Raw genomic sequence first — 15,883 nt, forward strand, 5'->3', positions numbered from 1 at the left:
CTCCACTGTCTTCTACACAGGTTTGCATAGAGTCTAAATCTGCTACTCTCTGCTTAAGGTTCTTTACAGGCTCTGCTCGTTCTTACTTCTCTCACCTCCGAACTCACTACATTTCAAGCATCTTCTCCATACTAGTGACACTCGACCATCTCTTTTCTGCTCCAAGATCTAGGACTAAAACCTTTGGTGTAGGTACCTTTCTTTCATCCTTTGTGCAGGAACTCCTTACCGAATGCGATACATGACCAACAGACATCAATCTAGGCTTCTTAATTAACCATGTAATTCTCTTACAACTGCCAATCCCTTCCCCTTTTGTCATGTATTTGCGCCCTCCCTTAATGCATACTCTTTTACTGGAGCAACCACACCAGTAGCTGATCTCCCATTCCCCAACTTCCACTGCAACCTTGCTTGTGGAATTGTTAGCAATAAAAGGAGAATGATCATGGATATTAGCTCAATGACCCTTGACCTTGAATATTTAAAGGTCATACAATCACTTGGTGGTCAATCAAACCACCAAGGGTCACTCCACCACAAAAACTTACCAACCGTATGTAAGTATTTGTGGTGTGCTTGTATATGCATGGGTGTATGTGTTGGTTCCCTATCCCTGTGACGAAACTGCGGGGAGAAGGGATGGGCTAAATAGCCCTAGGGGAAAGGGGACAATTTAGCTGGCCCTCTTCACACGGCGCTTCCACCCTCTCACCCAACTCACCCATTTTTCGCACATCCGCACGCCTTTTGCACAAGTAATACCTTTCGCAACAACGGTGACGATGAAAGCGAAGGTGAACCTCCCGTGTTCCTAACTGTTGCACTGCTGCTTCCGTCGGTTACCCCAGGCAACGAACAATGGCTGCAGTGGAGATTATTCGGCGACAGCGGTATCTGGCACCGACTCCGGACGAGCAAGAATTCAGCTAGGGGAAATAGTCGAGTATTCTCCCTACCACTGTCTCAAGCGGTTGCCCCAGGCAACGGATGGCAGTGTTGCTGTTGCTGTTGCCGGTAGTCTAACGGTGTGCACTCTTCTCGTCTGCGAGGACGGCGACCTTTGTCAGGTGTCGCAGACTGTGTAAGTGGCAGTAAGCAGCGCTGCGCCGTTCGTGGAACAGACATCCCTTCTGCAGACTTACTGCTTACAGCCGTTACGGCGCTCAGAGACGGTTGTCCTTGCTAAAGTAATGGGAAAATATTTGTCTTAGCTAACCATCGTTAAATTCTCACTGTACATCAAGATTTCCTTTTTCATACTGTATGCGCATGCGTCACCTGTTGACCCCCGCACCTGTGAACTGTGAAAAGGCAAAAGAGCTTCTCGGGCAAAGCCGGAGATCGTGACACCGGCACCTGTCGTTGGGTAAAGCACATGGATAGACGCGGCAGCTCATAGGACCCGCCACTCTTGCCTATTGTGGGCGATAGTGAGAAGGTCCTGTACAGGACGACCATGCAGTACAGTCTTTAAGCCACCACCGCGTCGGCTTTCCTCCAAGATGCCTTGGAGGATAGTCTTCGACAGGGTGTTGTGCCGGGTCACATGGCCAAAGAAGACCAGCTTACGTCCCTTGACTGTTGAACGTGTGGCAATCTTGTTTCGTACAAACTCGTTGATTCTGTGTTCTATGAATGAGATCCGGAGCAGCCTCCTCTGGCACTTGTTCTCGAATGCCTGGATTCTCCTTTCCGTCCCGGCGAACAGGGTCAGGTGTGACATCCGTAGAGCAGGATCGGCAGTAGCAGGCATTTGTCCAGCTTGTACTTGGAAGTGAATCCTATCTTATGGGTATGCCAGATACTATCTAGTTTAGTTATTACAGCTGTTGCTGTCGCGATCCTGAAGCGGATACCTGGCGTGGAACAGTCGTCCTTGGAGAGGACGGCTCCCAAGTACTTGAAGCTGCTTATACCCCTTCGAGCTGTACCCCTTTCACATAGATCTCTGCTTTGCCGCTGTCATTGACCACAACTTTGCACTTTTCAGTGCTGGTCTCCATTCCACGTGAATTTGAACTGTCAGTCTGCTGGAGTTCTTTGTTAGGGCCCGCTAATATATCTATGTCGTCTGCAAAGCGTAGGTTGCAGATCAGTCTTTCATCAATGGAAATGAAAGTATGATGGTCGTGGAGAGCTTAGAGCATGATGTTCGCTCAGAAGATGTTAAAGAGAACCTGTGATAGGGTACATCCTTGACGTACGCCTACTGTGGTGCAAAAGTAAGCTCCTATTTGGTTGATCAGCAGCAGTGTATGTACTCATTTAGCTATTGTACAGTGCTTCGACGGCTTGAACGAGCCCTTCTTCGATGTTGAATTTTCGCATCACATGCTATTGCCCCTCGTACCCGACTCTGTCAAATGCCTTCTTTTTAAAAAAAATCACGAGAAGCCCAGAAACAAATCTACCCTTCCCCAACGCTATATTATATAAAGAAGCTAGTGCCTACCGTTCTATACCAATAAAGAGCTATGTCCCACTCCCCACCCAGGGGCTTCGATGGCCTTCATCAATCAGGACGGTTTGGTGGCGTAACGGTTAACGCCTCCATCACCAATACAGTAAAAATTGGCTGTCCTGGGTTCAGCTCTCGTCTCGGGCACGTTGTTCTATCTCTGCAAGTGGCATCTGTTTACAGGGCCATGATATAGCCTTTGTTGCTGGCTCGGCGTAAAACACCAATCCCTTCCTTCATGCCTTCATCAATCAAAGCGACCTGTCGAGTCGTAAATACTGACAAAAAAGCTTCCCATTACTGTCCTCTTTGATGATAGATGATCACCTATAATTATCACACCTGGCTTCTGCCCTGTTCTGGCCTTTGACCAGGCTGGTTCATGACAATCCCTTTGCCCAAGAATCTCCCCAAACCCAGACTAGATTCTGCCTGCAATGCTACAGCTTGGGAATGTAGGTCAAGCAAAGTGTACAACTAGAAAAGTATTTTGGTGTTTTCTATGCAAATATTATGGGAGACAAAGAATGTGGACCAGTTGACTGTAGTAGCTTTCTGAAAATGATAGTGCATACCTTCTTTGTCTACCATTAAATCTAGACAAATTAACAGAAATTCACAAAATTATAACAAATCTTGTAAATACACAGTTTCACACATTTTGCATTCATGTACTGATTTTATGAAGGAAATGTTTTGCTTGAAAAGATCCTTCACAGCAAGTGTCTGCCCGTTAGGTGCCAGATGACATCTTTGAGAGCACGTTATTTTAGTGTCACCTGCCTTCCCATCTAACTGCATCCTTGAAGGCTGTGGAACATAAGTGTTGTCAGCTACAGCTGTTCACATGAAAAATGCTAAGGCTAAGGACTATAATTTTCTAAGTGGGATAATACAGCCTCTGAAAGAAGTTTCACATCACTGTTAAAATGATTAATCTAAATGCACTTTATATTTGTTTGCAACTGGTGTGCACAGAAATCACCCCTGCTCTCCATCTTAGCAAAGTCCTTTAACAAATATGTCACTTCTGAGTGAACCCCCTAGTACTGTTCACAATAATGGCAGAAAAAGCATCTCCCACCACAAATCTATTGCTATAATGATAGCGAACTAAAACATACACTGATCTCAATCTACCAAATGATGATTATGATTATGATTATTATTGTATCTTATGCAGTAGTTACAAGACTTCCAACGAGGAAAATCAAAGACTTTCTCTGCTTTATTTGCTTCCCACCAAGTCATTTGTTGCATGAAACATTTCTTTGGAATCAAACATTTTAATACTTTATTGCCTTTTACATTTATGCTATTACTATGATTTTCTATATTTTGTTTCTCCTGAACTGTGCAAAAGGTGATTTTTGGTGACTTTAGTGTTCCTAAGCATTTATAGATGCCTCGGGTATTCTGTAGTGAAGCTTAAGTGATGCTCAGTGAAGTTTTTACCTTGAAATGAAAATCTTAGTTGCCAGGTTTTGCCAGTGGCATAATGGGTTTAAAATATTGACTGTCTTTTAAGAGGGTCTTTTATTAATAAAATATTTGATTAAAATAAATGTAAATTTTTTGTATTAATGTATTCTTTTTTAAAAGAACACAGTGGAGATTGCAGCAAAGGATCTGTTTTTATTATAAATTTGTTTATTTTTGGTTGGCAGGAACAACAGAAAATCCTATTGGTCCAACATCTTTGCGTAAGTTAAGCCATAAGACAAGCAAATGTACTTAAGACACTTTAGACCAGAATAGCAAATAAAGATTCAAAAACAACAGTAAACATATTAAAAATCCCAAAATGGAACAGAGATTGACATTTTGTTGTTGTTGCTTAAAGTGAAATATCACAGATTTATTTGAAATAATTTCTTGTCAGTTCATTGCCTTAAGACTGGTGATATGTATTGAAAATAAGAAGATGCAGGGTCTTATGGACTGACAATATTTTTTCTGGTCTGTTAAAACATATACACTAGAGTAAAATAGCTATTGTTCTGCTGACTCAATCATAAGATATTGGTAAATAGTTCTGATAGACATAAGAGGAATTATTCATCATGCTATTAGCTTAAACATTCATTGGCCCTTAGGTATTTACTCTCACCCAGGGCTTTTCAGACTGTCTGATACTATATGTTTTAAGAATTCATTGTTCTTTTACAACTTGCCTAGTCTTTGCTGTCATGCTAAACCTGAATAGTAGTTTTCTTTTCTTAGTTAATCCAGATTCAGTTTCATTTGGAGCAATTAACATCCAAAAGGAGAGAGGCAATGCAGTCATCACCACACCCAAGACTAATGCAACAGTAGTTGTGTCTCTAAATAAAGAAGAGATTTTCCAAACTGTGCTGGTGAGATTGCTACATTGCTCTTTTCTTTCATGGAAGGAGAGTGCATAATTTAATAGTTTCTAAGGCATTTTGCATGTACAAATTTTGCATAAATTTCAAAATGGTAATCTTTAGAGGTGCACTATTAAAACTCAATATAGTGATGTGGTTAATGTGCTGTTCTAAAGCCAAAGGTCAGATTTTGAAAGCTTATTTTTAAAAATGAAGTTTGTAATATGAATATAAGATAATGTATGACATATACTATGTATGCCCTCTCCTTAATGAATCAGGGGAAGGTGAAGATGGATAGAAGAGTTCAAAAAAGGCTCTACTTGACATCTAGAAACAATTTCTGAGATCAGTAAAAAAAGACAGCTAACAAGCATTTCATGACAGATGATGCTATTCTTTACTGATTCTTTATTGCAGCACAATGAGGGGGGCATTGTAATTGTTGATCGTCAAGGACCTTTTAGTATCATTCTCATTAGCCAGAACATTGAAGATGATTCAGTGCCTGCACCCTCTTTTATCAAGCTTTGTGGGCCTCCAGTCACAGGTGAGCAGGACAAATAAGCCGAAACAAGCTGTAGATTTTAAAAGGAATTATGCATTTTTCTTGATTTATAAATCCTCTAAATACATTGACATGGGAACAGGAAGATATATATGTATAAGCATATAGTCAATTGAACAAATCAAAGAAAGTTTGCTGTGAATTTGAATATTGACAAAGAAGCCTTCTGGTAACTTTGACCTAATTTAGCAAAGAACTTTTAATAGGCACTGCAGATCATACACAACTATTTTTTTAATGCAATGAATTATTCTGTATGTCTGCATGTGTCTCTAAAAGCACAACAGCTCTTTATCTTTCTTTGGAAAGTTCATGATCCCTTGCCGTCTCATGTAATTGGCATTAATTTTCCTTTTAACATTTTAAAGGTACACTACAATATTCCACGTCAACTGCAACACCACATGCTCTGACAACATACCACCCTTCAACAGGTAAATAATGGCCATTATTAAGAACCCTTTGACTTTACAAATTGGAAAATATTAAAAAGGAGAAAAATGTTTATTTTTGCCATTGGTAAATATATTATGGCACATTAGAAAACCGTTCCTAATATATTTATCAAATATTTGTTAGTCTAATCCATTTTTTAAAAATCTCACCATAACTGACTTTGTGGCTTTAAGGACAAGTCTTAGATATGTATTGACAGCAGGCTGTATTTCCTTGTAATCATTCATAAGCACATTGAGCTCAAAGCACACATCAACACAAGGGAAATGTACTTTACAAATTCTATCGCATGTATAAGAAATAACTATAGGGCAGTTGCAAAATGTGTATGTGTCACTATCATTATTTTTTATGAAACACACATATTAAGCTATTTATGTGAATATATTGCACCAAACAAAATAATTATTATTATTGTTATAAAAAAAGCTGTAGATGTAATTGTTTTTGGCTGTTAGTAAGTTCGTAAAAATCGATTTTTGGCATTTAGCAGTTGGTGTGCAATTGGGACTATTGATCATTCTGTGGCGGACTATAAACGTCCTTAAGAGGTTAGAGTCAATAATAAGTGCAGATAAACAGAAGTTCATTCTTTTTCTTGTTCATATCAATTCCCAATGAAGCATGGGGCCACTTACTTTTCATTTGATATCTATTCAAATTTTCCAAATATATCTATATCTGTCTTAAAAAAAAATGTGTAAATGTAAAAAGCAAAAGTCATTTTATGCGTTCAATCATTATTGTTGCAGCCTTTACCAGCTCACTACAACCTACAGAAACCTGTAAGGAAAAAGTAACTTTTTGAATATGCATTTTATATTATTATTATATTATTATATCCGTATTTTCATATCCATTTCACACTAAACTGGTGACAGTATTTACTTTAAGGTTTTAAAACCTACTATTAAAAAGGTCATGAAAAACAGATAAGGACATTTAAATCACAAAATATCTCATATATAGCCATTTTAAAAGGAAATCCACAAAGGGCTCAATAGGAATTCCCCACCATATAAAAAAAACCACACAAAGCAAAACTTATTGAAAACTTTTTTTGAAACTTTCAGCAACAAGTCAAAACACATGGGAAACAACAAAACAGGAAGGAACAACTCCCTCGCCAGCTGTGACGACACCTAGCGGTCCACAGACCACAGAGAGAACTCCTTCGCCAGCTGTGACGACACCTAGCGGTCCACAGACTACAGGACCCACAGAGCAGCCAGGGACAACTCCCTCTTCAGCTGTGACGACACCTCGTGGTGGAGAAGGGACCACAGGACCTACGGAACGCCCAGGAACAACTCCCTCACCAGCGGTGACGACACCTAGCGGTCCACAGACCACAGAGAGAACTCCTTCGCCAGCTGTGACGACACCTAGCGGTCCACAGACCACAGGACCCACAGAGCAGCCAGGGACAACTCCCTCTTCAGCTGTGACGACACCTCGTGGTGGAGAAGGGACCACAGGACCTACAGAACGCCCAGGAACAACTCCCTCACCAGCGGTGACTACACCTAGCGGTCCACAAACCACAGGACCCACAGAACAGCCAGGGACAACTCCATCACCTTCCTCAACCCCTACTAAAGGTAAGGGGCTTTTTGATGTGCCTGCTTTCAATGCTGTCCATTTTCTGCAGTGAATATGTTTCCGGAGCGAAATGGTTCATGTGGATGGTGGTAGATTAATCAAGGGAGTTGAACTGTGTAAATTGTACAGAGAGTTTTCAAGATTGAAGATGACATTGATTGATGATGTGGTAAATATAACGACATGACAAAGATGCTTAGGATGCTGCTGATGTTACAGGTTGTCCATATCAGATGAGTGCCCAGGAACCACCTGCTGGTTCTGTTCAGCGTATCCTAGATAGCACGACGCTCAAGGTAGAGAAGGTTACATTTGACGATAAAACCTATGTGCAAAGTGCCGAGGAAATACCAAAGCCTGAGGACACACCAAGGACTGTGCTGTATATTAAGGTAGCTTTGCATTTTTGCTGGGGCAGTTATTGACATGTGCGAGAATTTATTTTGATGTGGGTGCAGGCAGATGGATCTACATGATCGGTGCAGATGCCAAAGGACAATGTAGAGCGCAGGTGCATTTTCGGTAGAGTGTTTTGGCGCAGGCATGGGGTGTTTGCACGAGAAGCACAGGCAGTTTGCAGGTGACAGGGAGATGTTTGCAAGAAGAGTATTGTCTAAGGGCCCAGGGCCAGGCGTACAGTTCATAGCATGGTCAGCCAAACTGCTGAGCCATTGTGCAGATTTTATGTGACTGCACGCCATTTCGTCTTGCTGCCAGAACCTAGTGACATGCGTGTGTGCACCTGGCTCTTGGTGTGTAGCTGGTAACCTGAACATTATTTGTTGACAATATATTTGCGTTTCTGTGTGCAGGATACTGATGAATCTGTAAAGGTGCCAAAAGGCACAAAAGTGCTTATTGAGGTAGCGGCAGGAGGTGAGTTGCCTTGTTTTTGTGAAAGACATGAGGTCTAATGCTTGTATGAGAAGGTACGAAAGAGGCCGGACGCACTGGTTGTAAAAGTGAAGCAATGCTAGGTTTTGGAAGAAAATCTGGCCAAGTGTGCAAAGGATTTGAGTAGCTGCTTTCGTGGAATTGCTAAGATGGGCACTTGATGATAAAACTAGAGTGGTTAAGGTTAGTTTGGCTTTGTTTCGAAACTGCTTTGTTGAAAAGAAGGGAAATACAGTGTACTTGAGTTGAGGCTTACTTATTTATTCTTCGTGAAGGAGGGGTTTGGGGTGGGGAAGGAGGTCCCTTGTATCTGTAGTTGGTGATTTTGTGGCTAGCCCACTAGAATGTAGAAGTAAACTGCACGTGTGCGAATGAGCACCGCTGACTGTGATGAACAACCGTGGAGCACAACTGCCCATTTTGGAACGGGTGCACCATCTGGTTTTGATAGCAGTGAGGAGTTGTGCATTTGATTGCATGTTTGTACATGAGCTTCTTGAGCTCTTGGGGTTAGCCAGTGCATCAGCAGCCCTGACTGCATAGGTGTGTTTGTGTCTGTTTCAGCACCACTTCCGTCTGCACCTCCATCAAGCCCAGAAGAGCCTACACAACCTCAACTTCTGAGTAAGTTAGATGGACATTCTTGTGCGTGTGCATAATTTCATCTGAAAACCCTTTGAGAATGTCTTTACATGATGCAGTGCGCTAGCGATCTACTGCATAACCAACACAGAGAAATAATCTGCCATCCGTTTTGCGCCTAGTTTTATGAGGTGCTAATGGTTTCTGTCTGATAGTTGGGCCCTGGACAACAACCCGATGCTACTTACACTGCCACCCACCAGCAACAAATAAATGTGTATAGTGTGACCGTGGCGGAGACAGTGACTGTTGTACAGTCCCCTGAGGCTGCGCTATATACACCAGTTCAAGTAAGTGAAGGCATATCCTTATTTTGGAGGCTGAAGTAACTGCTTTGAGACGTACGATGAAGAAGGGTAGTAAGCAAGTTGCAAACATTTTGAATGGAGCAGCATTGCTTCACGCCTCCAGCATGCACTGGTTTTGTATGCGTGTGTTCTTCTGATTGATTGTGAATGAATGCTTTAGGTGAATGCACGCATGGGGCAAAATCAGCAGCAGCGGCAGCTATGACAGTAAGAACATGGGCGTTTCTTAAAGATTCAGGCTGCTGAGACGAAAGGCATGCTGTTGAATGAAGCATAAATGATGATGCAAGCACGCGTGCTGAAGTGAGTCTATATCTTAGCATAAATATAAAACAGCAAAACATAGGGATACAGAACTTTGTGTTGCTTGTAAAGTAGCGTTTATTTGCCTTTCAACAGCCTGGGCAAAATGGGAGAAGTACCTGTGGGGAAGAATGGACCTGTTGTCATCAGTGTCATCACCTGTGTCACCTGGTGAAGAAATCCACCCGTACTCGGTTCACATATGTGCGCCACCGTTCTACAGGTAATGATGGATTTGAGGGTTTCCATTGTTTGGCAGTTCCTAAACTCATGCACCGTTCAAGCATATTTAGAGTCAGGCACGTCAGTGAAACAGAAAAGGAATGACGGAGTCAGTGAATGATACATGATGATACCTGATGCAGCTATTAAGCTACGTTTATGAACAAACGGAGATTTTCAGCACATAAATAAGAAAGCAGACAGTGCAGACAGCACAACAACAAGATAACAACACAACAACAACACAACAACACAACAACAACAACAAAACATCGAACTTACACACATGCACAAGATTTCTGATGGAAAATAATATTGTTGTATATTCCGCTGAATCAGTGTGCAAAATAAGACAAGCACTCAAAGCTGGTTGTCAGCGTAGGAAATGCTGTGGTGCAAGTGAGGTGAGAGCACGTAATAGAAAAATGTTGTCAGTAGAAAGCGATGCAAGCAAGAACTGTGAGCTGTAAAGATAGTTTTCCGAATAGTGATTAGAGAGCATGATTGACTGAAGTTAAAACTACTCCTGGATATCTAGAAACAACTGTCCTCGCCAGCTGTGACGAACCTAGCGGTCCACAACCAAGAGAGAACTCCTTCGCCCAGCTGTGACGAACTAGCGGTCCACAGACCACAGGACCACAGAGCAGCCAGGGACAAACTCCCTCTTCAGCTGTGACGACACTCGTGGTGGCAAGGGACCACAGGCACCTACGAAGCCAGGGAAAACCTCCCCACTGGAACAGAAGCAGCGGTTGACGTACAGCCTAGCGGTCCACAAACCAAGGATCCTACAGAGCCAGAGGAACAGACTTACCATCACTCCGTCAGCCAAACCTCACCCCTACTGAAAAGGTATTCGAGGGGGGCTGGCTGATTTGATTGTGTTCTGCTTTGAGATGCTCCATAAGAGATTTTCTGCAGTGAATATTGTTTCCGGAGCGAAATGGGGTGGTCATGTGATGATGGGGTCGAGTTAATAGCAGGGAGTTGAGAACTGTGTAAATTGTACAGTGAGAGTTATTTTCAAGATTGAGAATGAATTGATTGATGATGTGGTAAATATAACCGACATGAAAGAGATGCTTAGCTGCTGCTGATGTTACAGGGTGTGTCCATATCAGATGAGTGCCCAGGACCACATGCTGGTTCTGTTCGCGTATCCTACGATAGCCCTTACGACGCCAAGGTAGAGAAGGTTCAGTTTGATCGAGCTAAAAACCTCGATGTAGCAAAGTGGCGAGGAATAGCTGGCGTCAGGGAAGAGAAAGAATACTTACCCTGAGGGACGAACAGCAGTGGTCAATGTGCTCAGCACTAACATATTAAGGTATGGCACCTAGTAGACGGGCCTGCGTAATGATTTACAGGTGTCCTATACGGGCAGTAATGATAGTCGGTCTGTCTCTGCGTGCTGTCGTGTGCGGAGGAGACGACACGGATATGTGAGCAGCCAACGTAAGCAAATTATGACGTGGTAGTTTATTTTGAGTGGACATCGGCTGAAGCAGAATGGTTACATGATGCGGGAGAGTGTGTGCACAGTGGAGCCAAACGGTCAAGTAGTGCGCTTGAGGTGCAGATGATTGGTGACGGAGTGAGTCGTGCGAAGACAGGGAGTGTGTAGTAGAGACGATGATCGGCGCGTCGGAGGGGCGGGAACATCGGCGTGCCGAAGTAGAGGCAGGTTGAGACAGAGAAGGCACATCAGCGCTATGGAACATGCTTTAGGAGGAATCGAGTGCGTGAGTAGGCGGAGGTGAGTGGTGTGGGCACATAGCGCAAGCGATGAATGGGAGGGTCGTAGTGTATATGACGAGGCGAGGCCCAACAGTGGTCGCGAGAAGCGATTGCAGGTGACAGGGCACTAGATGTTTGCAAGACAGAGTATTGTTAAGGGCCAGGGCATAGGGTACAGTCGGCTACTAGATGGGTCAGAGCCATGTAACTGGAGGACCACTGTGATCATGTTGTGGCCGAGATTTTATGTTGACTGCACGCCATTTCGTCTGACGGCTGCAGAAAATCATTCCTCGCTAGTGACATGCGGTGTGCACCTGGTCTTGGGTGTAGCTGTAACCTGAACATTATTTGTTGACCAATAATATTTGCGTTTCTGTGTATGCAGGATCGGCCTGATGAATCTGTAAAAGGTGCAAAATGAAGGCACATAAGTGCTTGATTGAGAGGCGAGGTAGCGCGGGCGGGCAGGAGGTGGAGTTACGCGGCAGCCTTGTTTTTTGTGAAGACATGGCGGCGAGGTCTAATGCTTGTATGAGAAGGTAGAAAGAGGCCGACGCACTGGTTGTAAAGTGAAGCAATGCTAGGTTTTGGAAGAAAATCTGGCCAAGTGTGCAAAGGATTTGAGTAGTCCTGCTTTCGTGGAATTGCTAAGATGGCACTTGATGAAAAACTAGAGTGCCGTTAAGGTTAGTCAGGCCGGATTGGCGGAGCGTAATTTTGTTTCGGAGCGGAACTGCTACTTGTTAGCGGAAAGAAAAGAAGGGAATGGAGACAGTAAAGGTGTGTTGAGTATAGAGAAGGGACATGACATAGGCTTAGAGAGGGCAGGAGACTTATTTATGGTTCTTCGTCGCGGAGCCGAAGGAGGGGTTTGGGGTGGGGAAGGAGGTCGGACCTTGTATACGGAGAGCTGTAGTTGGTGATTTTGTGGCTAGCCACTAGAATGTAGAAGTATCCCGGAACTGCAACGTGTGCTGTAGAATGAGCCCGTTGACTGTGATGAACAAGTGGGCGCCGTGGAGCAAACTGCGCGGGCGCCCATTTGGTTCTTTTGGAAACGACGGGTGCATGGACCATCGATGGTTAGGAGCGATGATAGCAAGGCGTGAGTGAGGAGTTGTGCATTTTGAGTGCTGGGGAGCGGATGGAGGGGGGGTTTGGTACATGAGCTTGCTTGAGCTCTTGAGGGGGGTTAGCTCAGTGCGCAAAAGCATCAAGCAGCCCTGTTCTGCATAGGTGTGTTTGTGTCTGTTTACAGCACCACTTCCGTCTGCACCTCCATCAAGCCAGAACGAGCTACAACACCCAACTTCTGAGTAGTTAGATGGACTCATTCTTGTGCGGTGTGCATAATTTCATCTGAAAACCTTTGAGAATGTCTTTACATGATGCAGTGCGCTAGATCTAACTGCATACCAAACATCAGAGAAATAGATGCTGCCATAAACGTTTTGCCGTAGTTTGTGATGGTGCTAATGTTTTGTCTGATAGTTGGGCCTGGACAACACCGATGCTACCTTACACTGCACCAACCAGCAACAAATAAATGTTAGTGTGACCGTCCAGCGGAGACAGTGACTGTTGTACAGTCCCCTGAGGCTGCGCGCTATTACACACCAGTTCAAGTAAGAGTGAAGCATATCCTATTTTGGAGGCTGAAGTTAACTGCTGTTTGAGACGTAGCGATGAAAGAAGGGTAGCTAGCGAGATTGCAAACATTGTTTGAATGGAGCAGCATTGCTTCACGCTCCCAGCATGCCACTGATTGGTTTTGTATGCGTGTGTTCTTCTGATTGATGAATTGTGAATGAATGCTAATGAGAGTGAATGCACGCATGGGGCAAAATCAGCAGCAGGGCAGCTATGACAGTAAGAATGGCGTTTCTTAAAGCATGCAGGCTGCTGAGACGAAGAGCATGCTTTGAATGAAGCATAAAATGATGATGCAAGCAAGCGTGCTGTAGTGATGCCTTATCTTAGCAGTATAGAAACCCAGCAAACATAGGGATACAGAACTTTTGTGTTGCTTGTAAGTAGCGTTTATTTGCCTTTCACAGCTGGGGCAAAATGGAGATAGTACTGTGGGGAAGAATGGACCTGTTGTCATCAGTGTCATCCGCCTGTGTCACCTGGTGAAAGAAAATCCACCCGTACTCGGTTCACATATGTGTGCGCCACCTTCTACAGGTAATGCGATGGATTTGAGGGTTTCCATTGTTTTGGCGTTCCTAACTCATGCACCGTTCAAGCAATATTTAGGTCAGGCACGTCAGTGAAACAGAAAAGGAATGACGGAGTCAGTGAATGATACATGATGATACCTGATGCAGCCTATTAAGCTACGTTTATGAACAAACGGAGATTTCAGCACATAAATTAGAAAGCAGCAGCAGCAAGCAGCAGCAACAACAACAACAACAACAACAACAACAACAACATCGCAACTTAACACACATGCACAAGATTTCTGATTGGAAAATAATATTGTTGTATATTCCGCTGAATCAGTGACAAAATAAGACAAGCACTCAAAGCTGGTTGTCAGCGTATGGAAATGCTGTGGTGCAAGTGAGGTGAGAGCACGTAAAGAAAAATGTTGTCATGTAGAAAGCGATGCAAGCAAGAGACTGTGAGCTGTAAGATAGTTTCCGAAATAGTGATTAGAGCAGCCTCATGATTGACTGAAGTTCAAAACTACTCCTGGAATCTAGAAACAACTCCTCGCCAGCTGTGACGACACCTAGCGGTCCACAGACCACAGAGAGAACTCCTTCGCCAGCTGTGACGACACCTAGCGGTCCACAGACCACAGGACCCACAGAGCAGCCAGGGACAACTCCCTCTTCAGCTGTGACGACACCTCGTGGTGGAGAAGGGACCACAGGACCTACAGAACGCCCAGGAACAACTCCCTCACCAGCGGTGACTACACCTAGCGGTCCACAAACCACAGGACCCACAGAACAGCCAGGGACAACTCCATCACCTTCCTCAACCCCTACTAAAGGTAAGGGGCTTTTTGATGTGCCTGCTTTCAATGCTGTCCATTTTCTGCAGTGAATATGTTTCCGGAGCGAAATGGTTCATGTGGATGGTGGTAGATTAATCAAGGGAGTTGAACTGTGTAAATTGTACAGAGAGTTTTTCAAGATTGAAGATGACATTGATTGATGATTGTGGTAAATATAACGACATGACAAAGATGCTTAGGATGCTGCTGATGTTACAGGTTGTCCATATCAGATGAGTGCCCAGGAACCACCTGCTGGTTCTGTTCAGCGTATCCTAGATAGCACGACGCTCAAGGTAGAGAAGGTTACATTTGACGATAAAACCTATGTGCAAAGTGCCGAGGAAATACCAAAGCCTGAGGACACACCAAGGACTGTGCTGTATATTAAGGTAGCTTTGCATTTTTGCTGGGGCAGTTATTGACATGTGCGAGAATTTATTTTGATGTGGGTGCAGGCAGATGGATCTACATGATCGGTGCAGATGCCAAAGGACAATGTAGAGCGCAGGTGCATTTTCGGTAGAGTGTTTTGGCGCAGGCATGGGGTGTTTGCACGAGAAGCACAGGCAGTTTGCAGGTGACAGGGAGATGTTTGCAAGAAGAGTATTGTCTAAGGGCCCAGGGCCAGGCGTACAGTTCATAGCATGGTCAGCCAAACTGCTGAGCCATTGTGCAGATTTTATGTGACTGCACGCCATTTCGTCTTGCTGCCAGAACCTGACATGCGTGTGTGCACCTGGCTCTTGGTGTGTAGCTGGTAACCTGAACATTATTTGTTGACAATATATTTGCGTTTCTGTGTGCAGGATACTGATGAATCTGTAAAGGTGCCAAAAGGCACAAAAGTGCTTATTGAGGTAGCGGCAGGAGGTGAGTTGCCTTGTTTTTGTGAAAGACATGAGGTCTAATGCTTGTATGAGAAGGTACGAAAGAGGCCGGACGCACTGGTTGTAAAAGTGAAGCAATGCTAGGTTTTGGAAGAAAATCTGGCCAAGTGTGCAAAGGATTTGAGTAGCTGCTTTCGTGGAATTGCTAAGATGGGCACTTGATGATAAAACTAGAGTGGTTAAGGTTAGTTTGGCTTTGTTTCGAAACTGCTTTGTTGAAAAGAAGGGAAATACAGTGTACTTGAGTTGAGGCTTACTTATTTATTCTTCGTGAAGGAGGGGTTTGGGGTGGGGAAGGAGGTCCCTTGTATCTGTAGTTGGTGATTTTGTGGCTAGCCCACTAGAATGTAGAAGTAAACTGCACGTGTGCGAATGAGCACCGCTGACTGTGATGAACAACCGTGGAGCACAACTGCCCATTTTGGAACGGGTGCAC

General features: G+C 43.8%; 1 protein-coding gene across 1 annotated transcript in view; it reads left to right on the top strand.

Moving 5' to 3' along the window:
• Positions 1–15,883, top strand: part of LOC112561497 (mucin-12-like) — a 95,937-nt gene that overhangs the window by 33,731 nt on the left and 46,323 nt on the right. Inside the window, exons 53-66 of the mRNA XM_025234032.1 lie at positions 4,129–4,164; positions 4,685–4,818; positions 5,230–5,359; positions 5,746–5,811; positions 6,586–6,618; positions 6,907–7,434; positions 7,655–7,827; positions 8,248–8,311; positions 8,894–8,953; positions 13,039–13,095; positions 13,585–13,714; positions 14,259–14,554; positions 14,777–14,949; positions 15,367–15,430. Of these exons, the coding sequence (XP_025089817.1) occupies positions 4,129–4,164; positions 4,685–4,818; positions 5,230–5,359; positions 5,746–5,811; positions 6,586–6,618; positions 6,907–7,434; positions 7,655–7,827; positions 8,248–8,311; positions 8,894–8,953; positions 13,039–13,095; positions 13,585–13,714; positions 14,259–14,554; positions 14,777–14,949; positions 15,367–15,430 (1,944 nt within the window). The remainder of the gene's footprint in view (positions 1–4,128; positions 4,165–4,684; positions 4,819–5,229; positions 5,360–5,745; positions 5,812–6,585; positions 6,619–6,906; positions 7,435–7,654; positions 7,828–8,247; positions 8,312–8,893; positions 8,954–13,038; positions 13,096–13,584; positions 13,715–14,258; positions 14,555–14,776; positions 14,950–15,366; positions 15,431–15,883) is intronic.

The sequence above is a fragment of the Pomacea canaliculata genome, linkage group LG4 (genome assembly GCF_003073045.1).
Source record: "Pomacea canaliculata isolate SZHN2017 linkage group LG4, ASM307304v1, whole genome shotgun sequence".
NCBI lineage: Eukaryota > Metazoa > Mollusca > Gastropoda > Architaenioglossa > Ampullariidae > Pomacea > Pomacea canaliculata.